This window comes from Hemitrygon akajei, chromosome 4 (assembly GCF_048418815.1).
Source record: "Hemitrygon akajei chromosome 4, sHemAka1.3, whole genome shotgun sequence".
In the NCBI taxonomy this organism is placed as follows: Eukaryota; Metazoa; Chordata; class Chondrichthyes; order Myliobatiformes; family Dasyatidae; genus Hemitrygon; species Hemitrygon akajei.
The window spans coordinates 199,886,022-199,912,120 of record NC_133127.1 but is presented as its reverse complement, the minus strand read 5'-3'; the positions used below and the strand labels follow the sequence as shown (position 1 = coordinate 199,912,120).

The following is a 26,099-nucleotide window of genomic DNA, read 5'->3' as shown; positions in this document are numbered from 1 at the left end:
GTCAGTCACCCGATGTGGGGTGCGGTCCCCTCTAAGGAGCATTCTGGTCCGTCTGCCCCTGGCCCACCCAGGGATGCCACTCACTCAGAGTAGTGTAGTGGTTATCGCCAGCCAGCAATCACTGAACAGGGTTCAATTCTTACTGCTGCCTGTATATCCACCCCATAGCCACGTACGATGCCTCTAGGTGCTCCAGTTTCCTTTCACAGTCCGAGACGTACAGGTTAGTGTTAGTAAGCTGTGGGTATGCTATGTTGGCACTGGAAGCAAGGCAACACTTACGGGCTGCCCCCAGCACAGTTGCCACTGATCTGATGCAAACGATGCATTTCACTGTAGGTTTTAATATACATGTGACTAATAAAACTCTAATCTGCCCGCCACCCAGGGATACCCTGGAGACCACCTGCAAGGGCTGGAGTTTGTTCCGTGCAGCAAGAAAACATTTTAATTTTTTTCATTCTTGTGGTTTATTGCTTTTAATACAATTATTTTTGGAAAATAAGAATAATCAGATACTGAGTGAAGCTTCCTCCACAATGTCTCCCTGGCAGCTCCTGGGTTGGGGGCACAGATTCCTTGTCCCTGCTTAGACACAGATCTCTGGCTGGCTTGGATGAGCTGTAACTCAACCCAAAAATTCCCAAATCTGACTCTAAACTTTCCACGGGGACCAGCACCGCCTCCCCCTGGACACTCTTGGAATGTCAACTCCCAGAGATCAAAGGCTTCCTTCCATCCATTGGCCCCTCGAGTCACCAGACCGCCACCCAGCGTGTGTTCACTCTGCTTGGTCTATTTTCCATGCAGGAAACCTCTCCCTCAACTCCTCCTACCCTCTGCACTTCTTCCCCTCCTCCTCCTCCAGCCCTATCTCTCTACCTCTCCCTGCACCACTTTGTGTTCTTCTCCACCTCCTTTTCTGTCACTCTCCCTCTCTTTGATCCTCTCCGCCTCTCCTCGTTCTCTCTGGGGAGGAAATGGAGGGGAAGTTTCCCCTCAGGTTTTAGCAGTGACAACCTCAAGGAATAGCAGGACTCAGTGTCTGTGGGAGCATCAGGTCTGAGTGGCAAGGGGGGAGATGAGAGATGCCCAGGAACTATCCTATCCCTGCCGGATCCTTCCCAGATCTCCTGACTGCCTCTGAGCTAAATCACCCCCCTTCGAATCCTCTCCAACTCCCACCCAGCACAGGGAAGCTTCCTGGAGCTCCTAGTGTTTCCCACTGGATGCCTGGCCTCATCCTTCCCAACAGGAGGGCTGTGGTCTCCCGAGAACTCATCCCTGTAGGTCGTCACGGTTTGGAACTCGCACTCCATGTGTAGCGGTCAGCACAGCTCCCGACGTTCCAGAGCTCAGAGTCCAGCTCCAGCGCGTCTGTAAGGAGCTTGTACGCTCTTCTCCATGGGATCGTGGGTTTCCTCTGTGCGCTCCGGTTTCCTCCCACGGTTCGAAGATGTACCGGTTAGTAAATTGCTCCATGATTAGGAACCTCCTCCCACCTCTCGGCTAAATCACCACCCTTTCCCAATGCCTACCAGGCGCCAGGAATCCCCTGTTCTGGATGGCATTCCCTCTGAATGCCCAGCCTCATCCTTTCTGACGTGCTACACCCGCTGTCCCTGCTCTCTGAACGTAGCTGGATCACGTTCCTCCTCCACACGACCCAGGGAGTCGGGCCGAAAATGACGTGGAACCTTCGGGGGAAAAGTGGCATCGTGATTAGCAGGCTAGTGGTCCACGTGATCGTAACGTTACGATCTCTGCGTTGGACTGCTGCCACAAAACACTCCTCTCGGGCCCTATAAGATGGTGATAACCTGCAGAATGTCGAAAGGCTCAGACTGAGTGGACATGCAGAGCCTGTTTCCTATGGCGGGCGAGTCTAGAGCCAGAGGGCACAAAGGCAGGCATTTAGAACGGAGGTGAGGAGGAATCTCCTTATCCAGAGGGTGGTGAATCTGTGGAATTCATTGCCCCTGAAGGATCTGGAGGCCAAGTCATTGGGTATATTTAAAGCGGAGGTTGATAGGTTCTTGATTAATCAGGATGACAAAGGTTACAGGGAGAAGACAAGAGAATGAGCTTGAGAGGGATAGTAAATCAGCCATGTCGGAATGGTGGAGCAGACTCGATGGGCTCAATGGCCTAATTCTGCTCCTATGTATTATGGTGCTATGATAATGAATCTGATTCTACCAGTTACTGCCCTACGGTTTATTGAGGTTAACGCGCTGACTCTTGTTGCTAGTGTAGGAGGGGTGGGAGGTCCCACAGGGCTCCCGATGCAAGTTATTCAGCCCTGGGCTGAAGGGATGGGGAAAGAGTTCATGGTCCCGGGATCAGTTCTGCCTCGGTGGGGAGATGGGCGCCCGTCGGCTCAGTCCTTCTCTTCCGCCTGTTCAGCGTCTCCGTGCTTCTGTCCGGCGGAGGGATCCTCTTTGCCCTCCCCGCTGGGGTACGGGGGGCAGCCCTCATCGTCCTCCTCATCGCCCTCCTCTGCCACCGGCTGACACGCACCAGGGGGCTCGGCCCCATCATCTGAGTTCTGGTGCACGGTCACCTTGAAGGAGGCTTTGCGAGAGCCGGGCTCCGAGCCGTCCTCGGCCTCCTGGAAGCGGTTGCGAGCACCCAGGATGTACTTGCTGATGACGGTGGAGGCATCACCAGACTTGGTACCACTCCCTGCTGCCCCCATGCCGTAGCGCAGTCGCTTAATCTCTGACTGCAGCCGGCCCACAAACTTGCTCAGCTCCGTAATCCGGTTCCCGAGGTCTGGAAGGCGGGGAAAAGAGGGAGAGCAGATAAGAGAAAGTCTACAGACGCTGAAATCCGAGCTGGAGGAACTCAGCAGTCCAGGCAGCATCTACGGAAGAGATGAAGCAGTCGACGTTTCAGGTGAAGACATTTCCTGGTGAACGGTCTCGGCACGAAATGTCGACTGTACTCTTCTCCATAGATGCTCCAGCAATTTGTGTGTGCTGCTCAGAGAATCATCCCTGATTGTCAGGTAGCACAGTGCTCCCTCAGAATCCCCCACCCTCCACTGTGTGGCGTTCCCTCAGTAACCCTCCCCCCACTCTACAGCGTCCCCTCAGTACCCCTCCTACAACATGGCGTTCCCTCGATACCTCCCTCAGGTAACTATAGGCCAGTTACTTTAACACCTGTAGTTGGGAAAATGCTTGAAGCTATCAGTAAAGAAGAAATAGTGAGGCATCTGGAAAGAAATGGATCCGTCAGGCAGATGCAGCATGGATTCAGCAAAGGCAGCTCCTGTTTGACAGACTTACTGGCGTTATTTGAGGATATAACGAGCGCAGTGGATAGAAGGGAAGAGACGGACGTTATTTACTGGGATTTCCAGAAGGTGTTCGATAAGGCGCCACATAAAAGATTTATCCATAAGATAAGGATGGATAGAGTTGGGGTGATGTATTAGCATGGATAGGGGATTGGTTAACTAACGGAAAGCAGAGAGTTGGGATACATGGGTGTTACTCTGGTTGGCAATCAGTGGTGAGCGGTGTATCGCAGGGGTCGGTGCTGGGCCCGCAACTGTTCACCATATACATTAACGGTCTGGAAGAGGGGACCGAGTGCAGTGTCTCGAAGTTTGCTGATGATACTAAATTGAGTGGAAAAGGAAATTGTGCAGAAGATGTGGAGAATCTGCAGAGAGACATAGATCGGTTAAGTGTGTGGGAAGGTGTCTGACAGATGGAGTACAATGTTGGTAAATGCAAGGTCATCCACTTTGAAAGGAAAAATGGAAGAGCAGATTATTATTTAAATAGAATATAGAAATCTACAGCACATTACAGGCCCTTCAGCCTACATGGTGCAACCGTGTAACCTAGAAACTACGGTACCTAGAATGTCCCTACGGTATTTTTCTAAGCTCCATGTACCTACCTAAGAGACTCTTAAAAGACCCTATTGTATCCACCTCCACCACTGTCGATGACAATGCATTCCACACCCCCACTACTCTCTGTGTGAAAAACTTACCCCTGACATCCCCTTTGCACCTACTTCTAAGCACCTTAAAACCGTGTTAGCACAAGGTAAAAGGTTGCAGCCTGCTGCTGTGCATTGGGACTTGGGAGTGCTTGTGTATGAATCACAGAAGGTTGGTTTGCAGGTGCAGCAGGCTATCAAGATGGCAAATGGGATGTTGGCCTTCATTGCTACAGGGATTGAATTTAAGAGCAGGGAGGTTATGCTGCAACTATACAGGTTACTGGTGAGGCTACATCTGGAGTACTGAGTGTAGTTCTGGCCTCCACACGTGAGGAAGGATATACTGGCTTTGGAGGCGGTGCAGAGGAGGTTCACCAGGTTGAGTCCAGAGATGAGGGAGTTAGACTATGGGGAGTGATTGAGTCGCCTGGGACTGTACTTGCTGGAATTCAGAAGAATGAGAGGAGATCTTATAGAAACATTAAAAATTATGAAAGGGATAGATAAGATAGAGGCAGGAAAGTTGTTTCCACTGGTAGGTGAGACTAGAACTAGGGGACATTGCCTCGATTCAGGGGAGTAGATTTAGGACGGAGATGAGGAGGAACTGCTTTTCCCAGAGAGTGGTGAATCTGTGGAATTCTCTGCCCAGTGAAGCAGTGGAGGCTACATCAGTAGATATATTTAAGAGAAGTTTGGATAGATTTTTACATAGTAGGGGAATTAAGGGTTATGGGGGAAAGGCAGGTAGATGGAGATGAGTCCATGGTCAGATCAGCCATGATCTTATTGAACAGTGGAGCAGGCTCGATGGGCCAGTTGGCCGACTCCTGATCCTATGTCTTATGTAACCCCTCCCACTGCACAGTGCTCCCTCAGTAACCCCTCCCACTGCACAGTGCTCCCTCAGTAACCCCTCCCACACCATAATGCTCCCACAGTACCCCCTCCAACAGCACGGAGCACCCTCAGTACCCCCTCCCACTGCACGGAGCTCCCTCAGTACCCCCTCCCACAGCACAGTGCTCCCTCAGTACCCCCTCCCACTGCATGGAGCTCACTCAGTACCCCCTCCCACTGCACGGAGCTCCCACAGTACCCCCTCCCACTGCACGGAGCTCCCTCAGTAACCCCTCCCACTGCACGGAGCTCCCACAGTACCCCCTCCCACACCATAATGCTCCCACAGTACCCCCTCCAACAGCACGGAGCTCCCTCAGTATCCCCTCCCACTGCACGGAGCTCCCACAGTACCCCCTCCCACACCATAATGCTCCCACAGTACCCCCTCCCACTGTACAGTGCTCCCTCAGTAACCCCTCCCACTGCACAGTGCTCCCTCAGTAACCCCTCCCACTGCACGGAGCTCCCTCAGTACCCCCTCCCACTGTACAGTGCTCCCTCAGTACCCCCTCCCACTGTACAGTGCTCCCTCAGTAACCCCTCCCACTGCACAGTGCTCCCTCAGTAACCCCTCCCACTGCACGGAGCTCCCTCAGTACCCCCTCCCACTGCACGGAGCTCCCTCAGTACCCCCTCCCACTGTACAGTGCTCCCTCAGTACCCCCTCCCACTGCACAGTGCTCCCTCAGTACCCCCTCCCACTGCACAGTGCTCCCTCAGTACCCCCTCCCACTGCACGGAGCTCCCTCAGTACCCCCTCCCACTGTACAGTGCTCCCTCAGTAACCCCTCCCACTGCACAGTGCTCCCTCAGTAACCCCTCCCACTGCACGGAGCTCCCACAGTACCCCCTCCCACTGTACAGTGCTCCCTCAGTACCCCCTCCCACTGCACAGTGCTCCCTCAGTACCCCCTCCCACTGCACGGATCTCCCTCAGTACCCCCTCCCACTGCACGGAGCTCCCACAGTACCCCCTCCCACTGTACAGTGCTCCCTCAGTACCCCCTCCCACTGCACAGTGCTCCCTCAGTACCCCCTCCCACTGCACGGAGCTCCCACAGTACCCCCTCCCACTGTACAGTGCTCCCTCAGTAACCCCTCCCACTGCACAGTGCTCCCTCAGTACCCCCTCCCACTGCACGGAGCTCCCTCAGTACCCCCTCCCACTGTACAGTGCTCCCTCAGTAACCCCTCCCACTGCACAGTGCTCCCTCAGTAACCCCTCCCACTGCACAGTGCTCCCTCAGTACCCCCTCCCACTGCACGGAGCTCCCACAGTACCCCCTCCCACAGCACGGAGCTCCCACAGTACCCCCTCCCACAGCACGGAGCTCCCTCAGTACCCCCTCCCACAGCACGGTGCTCCCACAGTACCCCCTCCCACTGCACAGAGCTCCCACAGTACCCCCTCCCACTGCACGGAGCTCCCACAGTACCCCCTCCCACAGCACAGTGCTCCCTCAGTACCCCCTCCCACTGCACGGAGCTCCCACAGTACCCCCTCCCACTGCACAGTGCTCCCTCAGTACCCCCTCCCACTGCACAGTGCTCCCTCAGTACCCCCTCCCACTGCACGGAGCTCCCACAGTACCCCCTCCCACTGCACAGTGCTCCCTCAGTACCCCCTCCCACTGCACGGAGTTCACTCAGTACCCCCTCCCACTGCACGGAGCTCCCTCAGTACCCCCTCCCACTGCACAGTGCTCCCACAGTACCCCCTCCCACTGCACGGAGCTCCCACAGTACCCCCTCCCACACCATAATGCTCCCACAGTACCCCCTCCCACTGCACAATGCTCCCACAGTACCCCCTCCCACTGCACGGAGCTCCCACAGTACCCCCTCCCACAGCACAGTGCTCCCACAGTACCCCCTCCCACAGCACAGTGCTCCCACAGTACCCCCTCCCACTGCACGGAGCTCCCTCAGTACCCCCTCCCACAGCACAGTGCTCCCTCAGTACCCCCTCCCACAGCACGGAGCTCCCACAGTACCCCCTCCCACACCATAATGCTCCCTCAGTACCCCCTCCCACAGCACAGTGCTCCCACAGTACCCCCTCCCACACCATAATGCTCCCTCAGTACCCCCTCCCACTGCACAGTGCTCCCTCAGTACCCCCTCCCACAGCACAGTGCTCCCTCAGTACCCCCTCCCACAGCACGGAGCTCCCTCAGTACCCCCTCCCACAGCACAGAGCTCCCTCAGTACCCCCTCCCACTGCACAGAGCTCCCTCAGTACCCCCTCCCACAGCACAGTGCTCCCACAGTACCCCCTCCCACAGCACTGTGCTCCCACAGTAACCCCTCCCACTGCACGGATCTCCCTCAGTACCCCCTCCCACAGCACGGATCTCCCTCAGTACCCCCTCCCACAGCACAGTGCTCCCACAGTACCCCCTCCCACTGCACGGATCTCCCTCAGTACCCCCTCCCACTGCACGGAGCTCCCTCAGTACCCCCTCCCACAGCACAGTGCTCCCACAGTACCCCCTCCCACTGCACAGTGCTCCCTCAGCACCCCCTCCCACAGCACGGAGCTCCCTCAGTACCCCCTCCCACTGCATAGTGCTCCCACAGTACCCCCTCCCACAGCACGGAGCTCCCTCAGTACCCCCTCCCACAGCACAGTGCTTCCACAGTACCCCCTCCAACAGCACGGAGCTCCCTCAGTAACCCCTCCCACAGCACGGATCCCCCTCAGTACCCCCTCCCACACCATAATGCTCCCACAGTACTCCCTCCCACAGCACAGTTCTTCCACAGTACCCCCTCCCACTGCACAGAGCTCCCACAGTACCCCCTCCCACAGCACAGAGCTCCCTCAGTACCCCCTCCCACAGCACAGAGCTCCCTCAGTACCCCCTCCCACAGCACAGTGCTCCCACAGTACCCCCTCCAACAGCACGGAGCTCCCTCAGTACCCCCTCCAACAGCACAGTGCTCCCACAGTACCCCCTCCCACTGCACAGAGCTCCCTCAGTACCCCCTCCCACAGCACAGTGCTCCCTCAGTACCCCCTCCAACAGCACAGAGCTCCCACAGTACCCCCTCCCACTGCACGGAGCTCCCTCAGTGAACAGAGGTAAGCGAGTTTGGGTGAGGAAGGCGGACAGGCCAAGTGGCCAAGGTGTCCAGAGTCGGGGGCCGGTTTTGGGTGGGCAGCACGGGGTCGAGTCCTCACCTTTCCTCTGCTTCTCCGCAAACTCTTGCCGGGACGTCTCGATGTACCTCTGCACCAGGGTTTTGATCACCTGTAAACGATAGGCCTCGCGACCCTCTGCCTGGGTCCCACCCGCACCCGAGTTCACCTGAAACGGGAACGGGAGCGTTAGCCTGTACCCCGGTCTGCCTGCATCCTCAATTGCACCGAGCCCAACTCAAACCCACCCAGCATCACTCCCACACACCCACACCCTCCTCTCACTCCCCCCCCGTTCCCTCAATTCCACCCCTCACCCATCACATTCCCCAAGCTTCGCAGGGGTTTGGGTGCACCAGGAGAGACGGGACCTGTCAACATCCAGGGGAGGGAGGGACAGTACAACTGAGGCCGTTCAGCCCACCACGCCATGCTGACCGTTCCATTTGCCCACAGGACCATGTCGCTCTGTGCCCTGCCTACGTAGGTGTCACTCCAGAAGTGCAGCGGCCAGCAGAACACTTCTCAGCACCAGTGATCCAGGTTCAATTCCCGCCACTGTCTCTAAGGAATTTGTACGTTTTCCCCGTGACCGTGTGTGTTGTGGGTCGGTGGGTCAGGGTCGTGGGTCGGTGGGTCAGGGTCGGTGGGTCTGGGTCGGTGGGTCAGGGTCGGTGGGTCAGGGTCGTGGGTTGGTGGGTCAGGGTTGTGGGTCAGGGTTGGTGGGTCTGGGTCGGTGGGTCAGGGCTGTGGGTCAGGGTCGGTGGGTCAGGGTCGGTGGGTCAGGGCTGTGGGTCAGGGCTGTGGGTAAGGGCTGTGGGTCAGGGTCGGTGGGTCAGGGTCGGTGGGTCAGGGTCGGTGGGTCTGGGTCGGTGGGTCGTGGGTCGGTGGGTCAGGGTCGGTGGGTCTGGGTCGGTGGGTCTGGGTCGGTGGATCAGGGTCGGTGGATCAGGGCTGAGGGTCAGGGTTGGTGGGTCGTGGGTTGGTGGGTCGTGGGTCGGTGGGTCAGGGCTGTGGGTCAGGGCTGTGGGTCAGGGTCGGTGGGTCAGGGTCGGTGGGTCAGGGCTGTGGGTCAGGGTCGGTGGGTCAGGGTCGGTGGGTCGGTGGGTCAGGGTCGGTGGGTCAGGGTCGGTGGGTCAGGGTCGGTGGATCAGGGTCGGTGGATCAGGGCTGAGGGTCAGGGTTGGTGGGTCGTGGGTTGGTGGGTCGTGGGTCGGTGGGTCAGGGCTGTGGGTCAGGGTCGGTGGGTCAGGGCTGTGGGTCAGGGTCGGTGGGTCAGGGTCGGTGGGTCAGGGTCGGTGGGTCGTGGGTCGGTGGGTCAGGGTCGGTGGGTCTGGGTCGGTGGGTCTGGGTCGGTGGGTCAGGGCTGAGGGTCAGGGTCGGTGGGTCAGGGTTGTGGGTCAGGGCTGTGGGTCAGGGCTGTGGGTCAGGGTTGTGGGTCAGGGTTGGTGGGTCAGGGTTGTGGGTTGGTGGGTCAGGGCTGTGGGTCAGGGTTGGTGGATCGTGGGTCAGTGGATCGTGGGTCGGTGGGTCAGGATTGTGGGTCAGGGTCGGTGGGTCTGGGTCGGTGGGTCAGGGTCGGTGGGTCAGGGTCGGTGGGTCAGGGTCGGTGGGTCAGGGCTGTGGGTCAGGGTCGGTGGGTCAGGGTCGGTGGGTCAGGGTTGTGGGTTGGTGGGTCAGGGTTGTGGGTCAGGGTCGGTGGGTCGGTGGGTCAGATTCGGTGGGTCAGGGCTGTGGGTCAGGGTTGGTGGGTCAGGGTCGGTGGGTCGGTGGGTCAGATTCGGTGGGTCAGGGCTGTGGGTCAGGGTTGGTGGGTCAGGGTCGGTGGGTCGGTGGGTCAGATTTGGTGGGTCAGGATTGTGGGTCAGGGTTGGTGGGTCAGGGTCGATGGGTCAGGGTTGTGGGTTGGTGGGTCAGGGTTGTGGATCAGGGTCGTGGGTCAGGGTCGGTGGGTCGGTGGGTCAGATTCGGTGGGTCAGGGCTGTGGGTCAGGGCTGTGGGTCAGGGTCGGTGGGTCTGGGTCGGTGGGTCAGGGTCGGTGGGTCGTGGGTCGGTGGGTCAGGGCTGTGGGTCAGGGTCGGTGGGTCAGGGTCGGTGGGTCGTGGTCGGTGGGTCGGTGGGTCAGGGTCGGTGGGTCAGGGTCGGTGGGTCAGGGCTGTGGGTCAGGGCTGTGGGTCATGGGTCGGTGGGTCGTGGGTCGGTGGGTCAGGGTCGGTGGGTCGTGGGTCGGTGGGTCGTGGGTCGGTGGGTCAGGGCTGTGGGTCAGGGCTGTGGGTCAGGGTCGGTGGGTCAGGGTCGGTGGGTCGTGGGTCGGTGGGTCGTGGGTCGGTGGGTCGTGGGTCGGTGGGTCAGGGTCGGTGGGTCTGGGTCGTTGGGTCAGGGCTGTGGGTCAGGGTCGGTGGGTCAGGGCTGTGGGTCAGGGTCGGTGGGTCAGGGCTGAGGGTCAGGGTCGGTGGGTCAGGGCTGAGGGTCAGGGTCGGTGGGTCAGGGTTGTGGGTTGGTGGGTCAGGGCTGAGGGTCAGGGTCGGTGGGTCAGGGTTGTGGGTTGGTGGGTCAGGGTTGTGGGTCAGGGCTGAGGGTCAGGGTTGGTGGGTCAGGGTTGGTGGGTCAGGGTTGTGGGTTGGTGGGTCAGGGCTGAGGGTCAGGGTCGGTGGGTCAGGGCTGTGGGTTGGTGGGTCAGGGCTGTGGGTCAGGGTCGGTGGATCGTGGGTCGGTGGGTCAGGATTGTGGGTCAGGGACGGTGGGTCAGGGTCGGTGGGTCAGGGTTGTGGGTCGGTGGGTCAGGGTTGTGGGTCAGGGTCGGTGGGTTGGTGGGTCAGGGTTGTGGGTCAGGGTTGTGGGTCAGGGTCGGTGGGTCGGTGGGTCAGATTCGGTGGGTCAGGGCTGTGGGTCAGGGTCGGTGGGTCGGTGGGTCAGATTCGGTGGGTCAGGGCTGTGGGTCAGGGTTGGTGGGTCAGGGTCGGTGGGTCGGTGGGTCAGATTCGGTGGGTCAGGATTGTGGGTCAGGGTTGGTGGATCAGGGTCGGTGGGTCAGGGTTGTGGGTTGGTGGGTCAGGATTGTGGGTCAGGGTTGTGGGTCAGGGTCGGTGGGTTGGTGGGTCGGTGGGTCAGATTCGGTGGGTCAGGGCTGTGGGTCAGGGTTGGTGGGTCTGGGCTGAGGGTCAGGGTTGGTGTGTCAGGGTTGGTGTGTCAGGGTTGGTGGGTCAGGGTTGTGGGTCAGGGTTGGTGGGTCAGGGCTGTGGGTCAGGGTCGGTGGGTCTGGGTCGGTGGGTCAGGGTCGGTGGGTCGTGGGTCGGTGGGTCAGGGCTGTGGGTCAGGGCTGTGGGTCAGGGTCGTGGGTCAGGGTCGGTGGGTCAGGGTCGGTGGGTCAGGGTCGGTGGGTCAGGGCTGTGGGTCGTGGGTCGGTGGGTCGTGGGTCGGTGGGTCAGGGTCGGTGGGTCGTGGGTCGGTGGGTCGTGGGTCGGTGGGTCGTGGGTCGGTGGGTCAGGGCTGTGGGTCAGGGCTGTGGGTCAGGGCTGTGGGTCAGGGTCGGTGGGTCAGGGTCGGTGGGTCGTGGGTCGGTGGGTCGTGGGTCGGTGGGTCAGGGTCGGTGGGTCTGGGTCGTTGGGTCAGGGCTGTGGGTCAGGGTCGGTGGGTCAGGGCTGTGGGTCAGGGTCGGTGGGTCAGGGCTGAGGGTCAGGGTCGGTGGGTCAGGGTTGTGGGTTGGTGGGTCAGGGCTGAGGGTCAGGGTCGGTGGGTCAGGGTTGTGGGTTGGTGGGTCAGGGCTGTGGGTCAGGGTCGGTGGATCGTGGGTCGGTGGGTCAGGATTGTGGGTCAGGGACGGTGGGTCAGGGTCGGTGGGTTGGTGGGTCAGGGCTGAGGGTCAGGGTCGGTGGGTCAGGGTTGTGGGTTGGTGGGTCAGGGCTGAGGGTCAGGGTCGGTGGGTCAGGGCTGTGGGTTGGTGGGTCAGGGCTGTGGGTCAGGGTCGGTGGATCGTGGGTCGGTGGGTCAGGATTGTGGGTCAGGGACGTTGGGTCAGGGTCGGTGGGTCAGGGTTGTGGGTCGGTGGGTCAGGGTTGTGGGTCAGGGTCGGTGGGTTGGTGGGTCAGGGTTGTGGGTCAGGGTTGTGGGTCAGGGTCGGTGGGTCGGTGGGTCAGATTCGGTGGGTCAGGGCTGTGGGTCAGGGTCGGTGGGTCGGTGGGTCAGATTCGGTGGGTCAGGGCTGTGGGTCAGGGTTGGTGGGTCAGGGTCGGTGGGTCGGTGGGTCAGATTCGGTGGGTCAGGATTGTGGGTCAGGGTTGGTGGATCAGGGTCGGTGGGTCAGGGTTGTGGGTTGGTGGGTCAGGATTGTGGGTCAGGGTCGGTGGGTCAGGGCTGAGGGTCAGGGTCGGTGGGTCAGGGTTGTGGGTTGGTGGGTCAGGGCTGAGGGTCAGGGTCGGTGGGTCAGGGTTGTGGGTTGGTGGGTCAGGGCTGTGGGTCAGGGTCGGTGGATCGTGGGTCGGTGGGTCAGGATTGTGGGTCAGGGCTGAGGGTCAGGGTCGGTGGGTCAGGGTTGTGGGTTGGTGGGTCAGGGCTGTGGGTCAGGGTCGGTGGGTCTGGGTCGGTGGGTCAGGGTCGGTGGGTCATGGGTCGGTGGGTCAGGGCTGTGGGTCAGGGCTGTGGGTCAGGGTCGGTGGGTCAGGGTCGGTGGGTCGTGGTCGGTGGGTCGGTGGGTCAGGGTCGGTGGGTCAGGGTCGGTGGGTCAGGGCTGTGGGTCATGGGTCGGTGGGTCGTGGGTCGGTGGGTCAGGGTCGGTGGGTCGTGGGTCGGTGGGTCGTGGGTCGGTGGGTCGTGGGTCGGTGGGTCAGGGCTGTGGGTCAGGGCTGTGGGTCAGGGTCGGTGGGTCAGGGTCGGTGGGTCGTGGGTCGGTGGGTCGTGGGTCGGTGGGTCGTGGGTTGGTGGGTCAGGGTCGGTGGGTCTGGGTCGTTGGGTCAGGGCTGTGGGTCAGGGTCGGTGGGTCAGGGCTGTGGGTCAGGGTCGGTGGGTCAGGGCTGAGGGTCAGGGTCGGTGGGTCAGGGTTGTGGGTTGGTGGGTCAGGGCTGAGGGTCAGGGTCGGTGGGTCAGGGTTGTGGGTTGGTGGGTCAGGGCTGTGGGTCAGGGTCGGTGGATCGTGGGTCGGTGGGTCAGGATTGTGGGTCAGGGACGGTGGGTCAGGGTCGGTGGGTTGGTGGGTCAGGGCTGAGGGTCAGGGTCGGTGGGTCAGGGTTGTGGGTTGGTGGGTCAGGGCTGAGGGTCAGGGTCGGTGGGTCAGGGCTGTGGGTTGGTGGGTCAGGGCTGTGGGTCAGGGTCGGTGGATCGTGGGTCGGTGGGTCAGGATTGTGGGTCAGGGACGTTGGGTCAGGGTCGGTGGGTCAGGGTTGTGGGTCGGTGGGTCAGGGTTGTGGGTCAGGGTCGGTGGGTTGGTGGGTCAGGGTTGTGGGTCAGGGTTGTGGGTCAGGGTCGGTGGGTCGGTGGGTCAGATTCGGTGGGTCAGGGCTGTGGGTCAGGGTCGGTGGGTCGGTGGGTCAGATTCGGTGGGTCAGGGCTGTGGGTCAGGGTTGGTGGGTCAGGGTCGGTGGGTCGGTGGGTCAGATTCGGTGGGTCAGGATTGTGGGTCAGGGTTGGTGGATCAGGGTCGGTGGGTCAGGGTTGTGGGTTGGTGGGTCAGGATTGTGGGTCAGGGTCGGTGGGTCAGGGCTGAGGGTCAGGGTCGGTGGGTCAGGGTTGTGGGTTGGTGGGTCAGGGCTGAGGGTCAGGGTCGGTGGGTCAGGGTTGTGGGTTGGTGGGTCAGGGCTGTGGGTCAGGGTCGGTGGATCGTGGGTCGGTGGGTCAGGATTGTGGGTCAGGGCTGAGGGTCAGGGTCGGTGGGTCAGGGTTGTGGGTTGGTGGGTCAGGGTCGGTGGGTCTGGGTCGGTGGGTCAGGGTCGGTGGGTCATGGGTCGGTGGGTCAGGGCTGTGGGTCAGGGCTGTGGGTCAGGGTCGGTGGGTCAGGGTCGGTGGGTCGTGGTCGGTGGGTCGGTGGGTCAGGGTCGGTGGGTCGGTGGGTCAGGGTCGGTGGGTCAGGGTCGGTGGGTCAGGGCTGTGGGTCGTGGGTCGGTGGGTCGTGGGTCGGTGGGTCAGGGTCGGTGGGTCGTGGGTCGGTGGGTCGTGGGTCGGTGGGTCGTGGGTCGGTGGGTCAGGGCTGTGGGTCAGGGCTGTGGGTCAGGGTCGGTGGGTCAGGGTCGGTGGGTCGTGGGTCGGTGGGTCGTGGGTCGGTGGGTCGTGGGTTGGTGGGTCAGGGTCGGTGGGTCTGGGTCGTTGGGTCAGGGCTGTGGGTCAGGGTCGGTGGGTCAGGGCTGTGGGTCAGGGTCGGTGGGTCAGGGCTGAGGGTCAGGGTCGGTGGGTCAGGGTTGTGGGTTGGTGGGTCAGGGCTGAGGGTCAGGGTCGGTGGGTCAGGGTTGTGGGTTGGTGGGTCAGGGCTGAGGGTCAGGGTCGGTGGGTCAGGGTTGTGGGTTGGTGGGTCAGGGCTGTGGGTCAGGGTCGGTGGATCGTGGGTCGGTGGGTCAGGATTGTGGGTCAGGGACGGTGGGTCAGGGTCGGTGGGTTGGTGGGTCAGGGCTGAGGGTCAGGGTCGGTGGGTCAGGGTTGTGGGTTGGTGGGTCAGGGCTGAGGGTCAGGGTCGGTGGGTCAGGGCTGTGGGTTGGTGGGTCAGGGCTGTGGGTCAGGGTCGGTGGATCGTGGGTCGGTGGGTCAGGATTGTGGGTCAGGGACGGTGGGTCAGGGTCGGTGGGTCAGGGTTGTGGGTCGGTGGGTCAGGGTTGTGGGTCAGGGTCGGTGGGTTGGTGGGTCAGGGTTGTGGGTCAGGGTTGTGGGTCAGGGTCGGTGGGTCGGTGGGTCAGATTCGGTGGGTCAGGGCTGTGGGTCAGGGTCGGTGGGTCGGTGGGTCAGATTCGGTGGGTCAGGGTTGGTGGGTCAGGGTCGGTGGGTCGGTGGGTCAGATTCGGTGGGTCAGGATTGTGGGTCAGGGTTGGTGGATCAGGGTCGGTGGGTCAGGGTTGTGGGTTGGTGGGTCAGGATTGTGGGTCAGGGTTGTGGGTCAGGGTCGGTGGGTTGGTGGGTCGGTGGGTCAGATTCGGTGGGTCAGGGCTGTGGGTCAGGGTTGGTGGGTCTGGGCTGAGGGTCAGGGTTGGTGTGTCAGGGTTGGTGGGTCAGGGTTGTGGGTCAGGGTTGGTGGGTCAGGGCTGTGGGTCAGGGTCGGTGGGTCTGGGTCGGTGGGTCAGGGTCGGTGGGTCGTGGGTCGGTGGGTCAGGGCTGTGGGTCAGGGCTGTGGGTCAGGGTCGGTGGGTCAGGGTCGGTGGGTCGTGGTCGGTGGGTCGGTGGGTCAGGGTCGGTGGGTCAGGGCTGTGGGTCATGGGTCGGTGGGTCGTGGGTCGGTGGGTCAGGGTCGGTGGGTCGTGAGTCGGTGGGTCGTGGGTCGGTGGGTCGTGGGTCGGTGGGTCAGGGCTGTGGGTCAGGGCTGTGGGTCAGGGTCGGTGGGTCAGGGTCGGTGGGTCGTGGGTCGGTGGGTCGTGGGTCGGTGGGTCGTGGGTTGGTGGGTCAGGGTCGGTGGGTCTGGGTCGTTGGGTCAGGGCTGTGGGTCAGGGTCGGTGGGTCAGGGCTGTGGGTCAGGGTCGGTGGGTCAGGGCTGAGGGTCAGGGTCGGTGGGTCAGGGTTGTGGGTTGGTGGGTCAGGGCTGAGGGTCAGGGTCGGTGGGTCAGGGTTGTGGGTTGGTGGGTCAGGGTTGTGGGTCAGGGCTGAGGGTCAGGGTTGGTGGGTCAGGGTTGTGGGTTGGTGGGTCAGGGCTGTGGGTTGGTGGGTCAGGGCTGTGGGTCAGGGTCGGTGGATCGTGGGTCGGTGGGTCAGGATTGTGGGTCAGGGACGGTGGGTCAGGGTCGGTGGGTCAGGGTTGTGGGTCGGTGGGTCAGGGTTTTGGTTCAGGGTCGGTGGGTTGGTGGGTCAGGGTTGTGGGTCAGGGTTGTGGGTCAGGGTCGGTGGGTCGGTGGGTCAGATTCGGTGGGTCAGGGCTGTGGGTCAGGGTCGGTGGGTCGGTGGGTCAGATTCGGTGGGTCAGGGCTGTGGGTCAGGGTTGGTGGGTCAGGGTCGGTGGGTCGGTGGGTCAGATTCGGTGGGTCAGGATTGTGGGTCAGGGTTGGTGGATCAGGGTCGGTGGGTCAGGGTTGTGGGTTGGTGGGTCAGGATTGTGGGTCAGGGTTGTGGGTCAGGGTCGGTGGGTTGGTGGGTCGGTGGGTCAGATTCGGTGGGTCAGGGCTGTGGGTCAGGGTTGGTGGGTCTGGGCTGAGGGTCAGGGTTGGTGTGTCAGGGTTGGTGTGTCAGGGTTGGTGGGTCAGGGTTGGTGGGTCAGGGTTGGTGGGTCAGGGTCGGTGGGTCGGTGTGTCGGTGGGTCCGGGTCGGTGGGTCAGGATGGTGGGTCAGGGTCGGTGGGTCAGGGTCGGTGGGTCAGGGTCGGTGGGTCTGGGTCGGTGGGTCAGATTCGGTGGGTCAGGGTCGGTGGGTCAGGGTCGGTGGGTCAGGGCTGTGGGTCAGGGTCGGTGGGTCGTGGGTCGGTTGGTCGTGGGTCAGGGTCGGTGGGTCAGGGTCGGTGGGTCAGGGCTGTGGGTCAGGGTTGGTGGGTCTGGGTCGGTGGTTCTGGGTCGGTGGGTCAGGGCTGTGGGTCAGGGTCGGTGGGTCGGTGGGTCGTGGGTCGGTGGGTCGTGGGTCGGTGGGTCGGGGTCGGTGGGTCGGGGTCGGTGGGTCGGGGTCGGTGGGTCTGGGTCGGTGGGTCAGGGTCGGTGGGTCAGGGTCGGTGGGTCTGGGTCGGTGGGTCTGGGTCGGTGGGTCAGATTCGGTGGGTCAGGGTCGGTGGGTCAGGGTCGGTGGGTCAGGGCTGTGGGTCAGGGTCGGTGGGTCGTGGGTCGGTTGGTCGTGGGTCAGGGTCGGTGGGTCAGGGTCGGTGGGTCAGGGCTGTGGGTCAGGGTTGGTGGGTCTGGGTCGGTGGGTCTGGGTCGGTGGGTCAGGGCTGTGGGTCAGGGTCGGTGGGTCGGTGGGTCGTGGGTCGGTGGGTCGTGGGTCGGTGGGTCGGGGTCGGTGGGTCGGGGTCGGTGGGTCGGGGTCGGTGGGTCTGGGTCGGTGGGTCAGGGTCGGTGGGTCAGGGTCGGTGGGTCTGGGTCGGTGGGTCAGGGTCGGTGGGTCAGGGTCGGTGGATCAGGGTCGGTGGGTCAGGGTCGGTGGGTTGGTGGGTCAGGATTGTGGGTCAGGGTCGGTGGGTCAGGGTCGGTGGGTTGGTGGGTTGGTGGGTCAGATTCGGTGGGTCAGGGCTGTGGGTCAGGGTTGGTGGGTCTGGGCTGAGGGTCAGGGTTGGTGTGTCAGGGTTGGTGTGTCAGGGTTGGTGGGTCAGGGTTGTGGGTCAGGGTTGTGGGTCAGGGCTGGTGGGTCAGGGCTGGTGGGTCAGGGCTGGTGGGTCAGGATGGTGGGTCAGGGTCGGTGGGTCAGGGTCGGTGGGTCTGGGTCGGTGGGTCGGTGTGTCGGTGGGTCAGGGTCGGTGGGTCAGGGCTGAGGGTCAGGGTTGGTGTGTCAGGGTTGGTGGGTCAGGGTTGTGGGTCAGGGCTGGTGGGTCAGGGCTGGTGGGTCAGGATGGTGGGTCAGGATGGTGGGTCAGGGTCGGTGGGTCAGGGTCGGTGGGTCAGGGTCGGTGGGTCAGGGTCGGTGGGTCAGATTCGGTGGGTCAGATTCGGTGGGTCAGGGTCGGTGGGTCAGGGTCGGTGGGTCAGGGTCGGTGGGTCAGGGTCGGTGGGTCAGGGCTGTGGGTCAGGGTCGGTGGGTCGTGGGTCGGTTGGTCGTGGGTCGGTGGGTCAGGGTCGGTGGGTCAGGGCTGTGGGTCAGGGCTGTGGGTCAGGGTCGGTGGGTCTGGGTCGGTGGGTCTGGGTCGGTGGGTCAGGGCTGTGGGTCAGGGTCGGTGGGTCAGGGTCGGTGGGTCGTGGGTCGGTGGGTCGTGGGTCGGTGGGTTGGTGGGTCAGGGTCGGTGGGTCTGGGTCGGTGGGTCTGGGTCGGTGGGTCAGGGTCGGTGGGTCAGGGTCGGTGGGTCTGGGTCGGTGGGTCGGTGGGTCTGGGTCGGTGGGTCAGGGTCGGTGGGTCGGTGGGTCAGGGTCGGTGGGTCGGTGGGTCTGGGTCGGTGGGTCAGGGTTGTGGGTCGGTGGGTCAGGGTCGGTGGGTCAGGGTCGGTGGGTCAGGGTTGGTGGGTTGGTGGGTCAGGGTCGGTGGGTCAGTGGGTCAGGGTCGGTGGGTCATGGTCGGTGGGTCAGGGTCGGAGTGTCTGGGTCGGTGGGTCTGGGTCGGTGGGTCTGGGTCGGTGGGTCAGGGCTGTGGGTCAGGGTCGGTGGGTCAGGGCTGAGGGTCAGGGTTGGTGGGTCAGGGTTGGTGTGTCAGGGTTGTGGGTCAGGGTTGTGGGTCAGTGCTGTGGGTCAGGGCTGTGGGTCAGGGTTGTGGGTCAGGGCTGAGGGTCAGGGTTGGTGGGTCAGGGTTGGTGGGTCAGGATTGTGGGTTGGTGGGTCAGGGCTGTGGGTCAGGGTTGGTGGATCGTGGGTCGGTGGGTCAGGGTCGGTGGGTCAGGGTTGTGGGTTGGTGGGTCAGGGTTGGTGGGTCAGGGTCGGTGGGTCTGGGTCGGTGGGTCAGGGTCGGTGGGTCAGGGTCGGTGGGTCAGGGTCGGTGGGTCAGGGTCGGTGGATCGTGGGTCGGTGGGTCAGGATTGTGGGTCAGGGTTGTGGGTCAGGGTTGGTGGGTCAGGGTTGTGGGTTGGTGGGTCAGGGCTGTGGGTCAGGGTTGGTGGATCGTGGGTCGGTGGATCGTGGGTCGGTGGATCGTGGGTCGGTGGGTCAGGGTTGGTGGGTCAGGGTCGGTGGATCAGGGTCGGTGGGTTGGTGGGTCAGGGTCGGTGGGTCAGGGTCAGTGGGTCTGGGTCGGAGGGTCAGGGTCGGTGGGTCAGATTCGGTGGGTCAGATTCGGTGGGTCAGGGCTGTGGGTCAGGGTCGGTGGGTCAGGGTCGGTGGGTCTGGGTCGGTGGGTCAGGGTCGGTGGGTCAGGGTCTGGGTCGGTGGGTCTGGGTCGGTGGGTCAGGGTCGGTGGGTCAGGGTCGGTGGGTCAGGGTCGGTGGGTTGGTGGGTCTGGGTTGGTGGGTCAGGGTTGTGCGTCTGGGTCGGTGGGTCAGGGTCGGTGGGTCAGGGTCGGTGGGTCTGGGTCGGTGGGTCTGGGTCGGTGGGTCAGATTCGGTGGGTCAGATTCGGTGGGTCAGATTCGGTGGGTCAGATTCGGTGGGTCAGGGCTGTGGGTCAGGGTTGGTGGATCGTGGGTTGGTGGGTCAGGGTTGATGGGTCAGGGTTGGTGGGTCAGGGTTGGTGGGTCAGGGTTGATGGGTCAGGGTTGATGGGTCAGGGTTGATGGGTCAGGGTTGGTGGGTCAGGGTTGGTGGGTCAGAGTTGGTGGGTCAGAGTTGATGGGTCAGGGTTGATGGGTCGTTGATGAATTCCACACACCTGCCACTCTGTGTAGCAACATCTACCACTGACATCCCCCTATACTTTCCTCTAATCACATTAAAATTATTCCCTCTTGTATTAACTATTTCTGTCCAGGGAAAAAGTCTCTGATTGTCCACTTGATCTATACCTCTTAACATCTCAGACACCCCTGTCAAGGCACCTCTCATCCTCCTTCACTCCAAAGAGAAAAGCTCGATTAATCTCTCCTCATAAGACATGCTCTCCCATCCTGGTAAATTCCCTCTGTGTCCTCCTGAACATTTCCTATGATGACGTGACCAGAACGGAGCACAATATTCCAAGCGTGCTCTCACCAGCGTCAGGGGTGGCCGCAAATTGCCATTCTGACACAAGCCTCAGGTTGGAGGGGTAACACCTCAGATCTGTGTCGGGCTGGACCACTCTGTTGGAGGGCGAGGCGAGGGAATGGTGGAGGGAAGGCTGAGGGTCTGTGTCTGCTTCACTGACCGGGTATCACACAATTAGCCGCAGTGAAACGTGGCCCAATTCTATCAGGGTGAGGTGGAGGTATATCTGTGTCTCTGGGTGAGGGGGTGGGGAGTGTGTCTCTGGGTGAGGAGGTGGGGAGTGTATCTCTGGGTGAGGGGGTGGGGGGTGCGTCTCTGGGTGAGGAGGTGGGGGTATCTGTGTCTCTGGGTGAGAGGGTGGGGAGTGTATCTCTGGGTGAGGGGGTGGGGGGTGCGTCTCTGGGTGAGGAGGTGGGGGTATCTGTGTCTCTGGGTGAGAGGGTGGGGGAGTGTGTCTCTGGGTGAGGAGGTGGGGGTGTGTGTCTCTGGGTGAGGGGTGGGGTATCTGTGTCTCTAGGTGAGGAGGTGGGGGTATCTGTGTCTCTGGGTGAGGAGGTGGGGAGTGTATCTGTGTCTCTGGGTGAGGGGGTGGGGGTATCTGTGTCTCTGGGTGAGGAGGTGGGGGTATCTGTGTCTCTGGGTGAGGAGGTGGGGAGTGTATCTGTGTCTCTGGGTGAGGGGGTGGGGGTATCTGTGTCTCTGGGTGAGGAGGTGGGGGTATCTGTGTCTCTGGGTGAGGAGGTGGGGAGTGTATCTGTGTCTCTGGGTGAGGAGGTGGGGGTATCTGTGTCTCTGGGTGAGGAGGTGGGGAGTGTATCTGTGTCTCTGGGTGAGGAGGTGGGGGTATCTGTGTCTCTGGGTGAGGAGGTGGGGAGTGTATCTGTGTCTCTGGGTGAGGAGGTGGGGTATCTGTATCTCTGGGTGAGGGGAGGGGGAGGGTATATCTGTGTCTCGGTTGAGGGGGAGGGGAGGGGGAGGGTGTATCTGTGTCTCTGGGTGAGGGGGTGGGGGTGTCTGTGTCTCTGGGTGAAGAGGTGGGGATTGTATCTGTGACTCTGGGGGAGGGGGGGTGGGAGTGTATATCTGTGTCTCGGTTGAGGGTGAGGGGGTGGGGGTGTCTGTGTCTCAGTTGAGGGGGAGGGTGTATCTGTGTCTCTGGTGAGGGGGTGGGGAGTGTATCTGTGTCTCTGGGTGAGAGGGTGGGGAGTGTATCTCTGGGTGAGGAGGTGGGGGTATCTGTGTCTCTGGGTGATAGGAGGGGGAGGGTGTATCTGTGTCTCTGGTGAGGGGGTGGGGAGTGTATCTGTGTCTCTGGGTGAGAGGGTGGGGAGTGTATCTCTGGGTGAGGAGGTGGGGGTATCTGTGTCTCTGGGTGAGAGGGTGGGGGAGTGTGTCTCTGGGTGAGGAGGTGGGGGTGTGTGTCTCTGGGTGAGGAGGTGGGGGAGTGTGTCTCTGGGTGAGGAGGTGGGGGTGTGTGTCTCTGGGTGAGGGGGTGGGGTATCTGTGTCTCTGGGTGAGGAGGTGGGGAGTGTATCTGTGTCTCTGGGTGAGGAGGTGGGGGTATCTGTGTCTCTGGGTGAGGAGGTGGGGGTGTGTGTCTCTGGGTGAGGGGGTGGGGTATCTGTGTCTCTGGGTGAGGAGGTGGGGGTATCTGTGTCTCTGGGTGAGGAGGTGGGGAGTGTATCTGTGTCTCTGGGTGAGGGGAGGGGGAGGGTGTATCTGTGTCTCAGTTGTGGGGGAGGGGGAGGGGGAGGGTGTATCTGTGACTCGGTTGAGGGGGTGGGGTATCTGTGTCTCTGGGTGAGGAGGTGGGGGTGTGTGTCTCTGGGTGAGGGGGTGGGGTATCTGTGTCTCTGGGTGAGGAGGTGGGGAGTGTATCTGTGTCTCTGGGTGAGGAGGTGGGGGTGTGTGTCTCTGGGTGAGGGGGTGGGGTATCTGTGTCTCTAGGTGAGGAGGTGGGGGTATCTGTGTCTCTGGGTGAGGAGGTGGGGGTATCTGTGTCTCTGGGTGAGGAGGTGGGGAGTGTATCTGTGTCTCTGGGTGAGGGGAGGGGGAGGGTGTATCTGTGTCTCTGGGTGAGGGGAGGGGGAGGGTGTATCTGTGTCTCTGGGTGAGGAGGTGGGGGTATCTGTGTCTCTGGGTGAGGAGGTGGGGAGTGTATCTGTGTCTCTGGGTGAGGAGGTGGGGTATCTGTGTCTCTGGGTGAGGAGGTGGGGAGTGTATCTGTGTCTCTGGGTGAGGAGGTGGGGGTATCTGTGTCTCTGGGTGAGGAGGTGGGGAGTGTATCTGTGTCTCTGGGTGAGGAGGTGGGGGTATCTGTGTCTCTGGGTGAGGAGGTGGGGAGTGTGTCTCTGGGTGAGGAGGTGGGGGTGTGTGTCTCTGGGTGAGGGGGTGGGGTATCTGTGTCTCTGGGTGAGGAGGTGGGGGTGTGTGTCTCTGGGTGAGGGGGTGGGGGTATCTGTGTCTCTGGGTGAGGAGGTGGGGAGTGTATCTGTGTCTCTGGGTGAGGGGGTGGGGGTATCTGTGTCTCTGGGTGAGGAGGTGGGGAGTGTATCTGTGTCTCTGGGTGAGGAGGTGGGGGTATCTGTGTCTCTGGGTGAGGAGGTGGGGAGTGTATCTGTGTCTCTGGGTGAGGGGAGGGGGAGGGTGTATCTGTGTCTCAGTTGTGGGGGAGGGGGAGGGGGAGGGTGTATCTGTGTCTCTGGGTGAGGAGGTGGGGGTATCTGTGTCTCTGGGTGAGGAGGTGGGGAGTGTATCTGTGTCTCTGGGTGAGGAGGTGGGGGTATCTGTGTCTCTGGGTGAGGAGGTGGGGAGTGTATCTGTGTCTCTGGGTGAGGGGGTGGGGTATCTGTGTCTCTGGGTGAAGAGGTGGGGGTATCTGTGTCTCTGGGTGAGGAGGTGGGGGTATCTGTGTCTCTGGGTGAGGAGGTGGGGAGTGTATCTGTGTCTCTGGGTGAGGAGGTGGGGAGTGTATCTGTGTCTCTGGGTGAGGAGGTGGGGGTATCTGTGTCTCTGGGTGAGGAGGTGGGGAGTGTATCTGTGTCTCTGGGTGAGGGGGTGGGGTATCTGTGTCTCTGGGTGAGGGGGTGGGGTATCTGTGTCTCTGGGTGAGGAGGTGGGGAGTGTATCTGTGTCTCTGGGTGAGGGGAGGGGGAGGGTGTATCTGTGTCTCAGTTGTGGGGGAGGGGGAGGGGGAGGGTGTATCTGTGTCTCTGGGTGAGGAGGTGGGGGTGTGTGTCTCTGGGTGAGGAGGTGGGGGTGTGTGTCTCTGGGTGAGGGGGTGGGGTATCTGTGTCTCTGGGTGAGGAGGTGGGGGTATCTGTGTCTCTGGGTGAGGAGGTGGGGAGTGTATCTGTGTCTCTGGGTGAGGAGGTGGGGTATCTGTGTCTCTGGGTGAGGAGGTGGGGAGTGTATCTGTGTCTCCGGTGAGGGGGAGGGGGGTGGGGGTGTCTGTGTCTCTGGGTGAGGAGGTGGGGGTGTCTGTGTCTCTGGGTGAGGAGGTGGGGAGTGTATCTGTGTCTCTGGGTGAGGAGGTGGGGGTATCTGTGTCTCTGGGTGAGGGGGTGGGGTATCTGTGTCTCTGGGTGAGGAGGTGGGGTATCTGTGTCTCTGGGTGAGGAGGTGGGGAGTGTATCTGTGTCTCTGGGTGAGGGGAGGGGGAGGGTATATCTGTGTCTCGGTTGAGGGGGAGGGGGAGGGGGATGGTGTATCTGTGACTCGGTTGAGGGGGAGGGGTGTATCTGTGTCTCTGGGTGAGGAGGTGGGGAGTGTATCTGTGTCTCTGGGTGAGGAGGTGGGGGTATCTGTGTCTCTGGGTGAGGAGGTGGGGTATCTGTGTCTCTGGGTGAGGGGGTGGGGTATCTGTGTCTCTGGGTGAGGAGGTGAGGAGTGTATCTGTGTCTCGGTTGAGGGTGAGGGGGAGGGTGTATCTGTGTCTCCGGTGAGGGGGAGGAGGTGGGGGTGTCTGTGTCTCTGGGTGAGGGGGAGGGGGAGGGTGTATCTGTGTCTCTGGGTGAGGGGGAGGGGGGAGGGTGTATCTGTGTCTCGGTTGAGGGGGAGGGGGAGGGGTGTATCTGTGTCTCCGGTGAGGGGGGAGGGGGAGGGTGTATCTGTGTCTCGGTTGAGGGGGAGGGGAGGGGGTGTCTGTGTCTCCGGTGAGAGGGGGAGGGTGTATCTGTGTCTCGGTTGAGGGTGAGGGGGAGTGTATGTCTGTGTCTCCGGTGAGGGGGTGGGGGGTGTCTGTGTCTCGGTTGAGGGGGAGGGGAGGGTTGTATCTGTGTCTCCGGTGAGAGGGTGGGGGTGTCTGTGCCACTTACGAATGTGCTCGGCAGTGGGGGGTAGTCGTTCTTCTTGCTGCTGATGCAGCACATCTTGCGAAAGATCCACCTGGGGAGGAGAGACCATAAGACCATGAGACAGGAGCAGAATTAGGCCATTCAGCCCAATGGATCTGCTCCGCCATTCCATCATGGCTGATCCCGGATCCCACTCAACGCCACACCAGAACCCCAACCTTCTCACCATATCCTTTGATGCCCTGACCATTCAGGAAACGATCAACTTCAGCCCATGGACTCGACCAAGACCCCAGTCTGTGGCAGAGCATTCCACAGATTCACAACTCTCTGTCCAAAAAAAAAATCCCTCCTTACCTCTGTTCTAAAGGGTCGCCCCTCAATTTTGAGGCTGTGCCCTCTAGTTCTGGATGCCCCCACCATAGGAAACATCCTCTCCACATCCACCCTATCTAGTCCTTCCAACATTCGGTAAGTTTCGATGAGATCACCGTGCATTCTTCTAAATTCCAGTGAGTACAGGCCCAAAGCTACTAAATGCTCCTCATATGTTAACCCCTTCATTCCTGGAATCATCCTCATGAACCTCCTCTGGACTCTCTCCAATGACAACACATCCTTTCTGAGATATGGGGCCCAAAACTGTTGACAATACTCCAAGTGCAGCCTGACTAGTGTCTTATAAAGCCTCAGCATTATCTCCTTGCTTTTATATTCTATTCCCCTTGAAATAAATGCCAACATTGCATTTGCCTTCTTCACCACAGGCTCAACCTATAAATTAACCTTCTGTCTTTTAAGTCCCTTTGCACCCCTGATGTTTGAACCTTCTCCCCATTTAGATAATAGTCTGCACTATTCCTCCTTTTACCAAAATGCATTATCATACTTATCTCAACACTGTATTCCATTTACCACTTTTTTCCCCATTCTTCCAATTTGTTGAAGTCCCGCTACAATCACATTGTTTCCTCAGCACTACCTACCCCTCCACCTATCTTCGTATCATCCACAGACTTTCACAAAGCCATCAAATCCATTATCCAAATCATTGACAAACAATGTGAAAAGTAGTGGTCCCAATACTGACCCCTGAGGAACATCACTAGTCACTGGCAGCCAAACAGAAAAGGCCCCTTTTATTGCCACTCACTGCCTCCTGCCTGTCAGCCATTCCACTATCCATGCCAGTATCTTTCCTGTAACACCATAGGATTTTATCTTGTTAATTAGCCTCATGTGTGGCACCTTATCAAATGCCTTCTGAAAATCCAAGTAAATGACATCCACTGTCTCTCCTTTGTCCACCCTGCTTGTTACTTCCTCCAAGGACTCTAACAGAAACCATGCTGACTTTGACTTATTTTATCATTAGTCTCCAAGTACCCCAAACATCCTTAATGACAGACTCCCATACTTTCCCAACCATTGAGGTTAGACTAACTGGCCTATAATTTCCTTTCTTTTGCCTTCCTTCATAAAGATTGGAGCAACATTTGTGGGACCATGCCAGAATCAAGTGATTCTTGAAAGATCACAATCAATGCATCTGTTATCTCTCAGTAACCTCTCTCAGGACTCTGGGATGTAGTCCACCTGGTCCAGGTGACTTATCCACCTCAAGACCTTTCAGTTTGCCTAGCACTTTTCCTTTGTAATAACAATGGCACTCACTCCTGCTCCCTGATACTCACAGACCTCTGGCACACTGCTAGTGTCTTCCACAGTGAAGACAGATGCAAAGTACATCTGCCATTTCTTTGTCCCCCATTACTACCTCTCCAGCATCATTTTCCAGTGGTCCAATATCTCCTAAGGTAAGAGACAAGGGCTGAGACTGTCCACAGCAAGATCCCACAGTCCCATTACCTCACCACATGTGTAGTGACCTGAGAGCAGCTGCAGGCCGAGCCCAGGAGACGGTTCACCCCCATGTCAGGGC

At 60.9% G+C, this 26,099-nt stretch overlaps 1 protein-coding gene across 1 annotated transcript in view; it reads right to left on the bottom strand.

Annotated features, from left to right (window-relative positions):
* Positions 1-481: 481 nt before the first annotated feature.
* The window catches only part of trpc2b (transient receptor potential cation channel subfamily C member 2b), a 102,633-nt gene continuing 77,015 nt past the window's right edge, over positions 482-26,099 (bottom strand). Inside the window, exons 11-13 of the mRNA XM_073044422.1 lie at positions 24,179-24,248; positions 8,051-8,177; positions 482-2,775 (exon numbers count right to left, since the gene is read on the bottom strand). Of these exons, the coding sequence (XP_072900523.1) occupies positions 2,381-2,775; positions 8,051-8,177; positions 24,179-24,248 (592 nt within the window). The 3' untranslated portion in view covers positions 482-2,380. The remainder of the gene's footprint in view (positions 2,776-8,050; positions 8,178-24,178; positions 24,249-26,099) is intronic.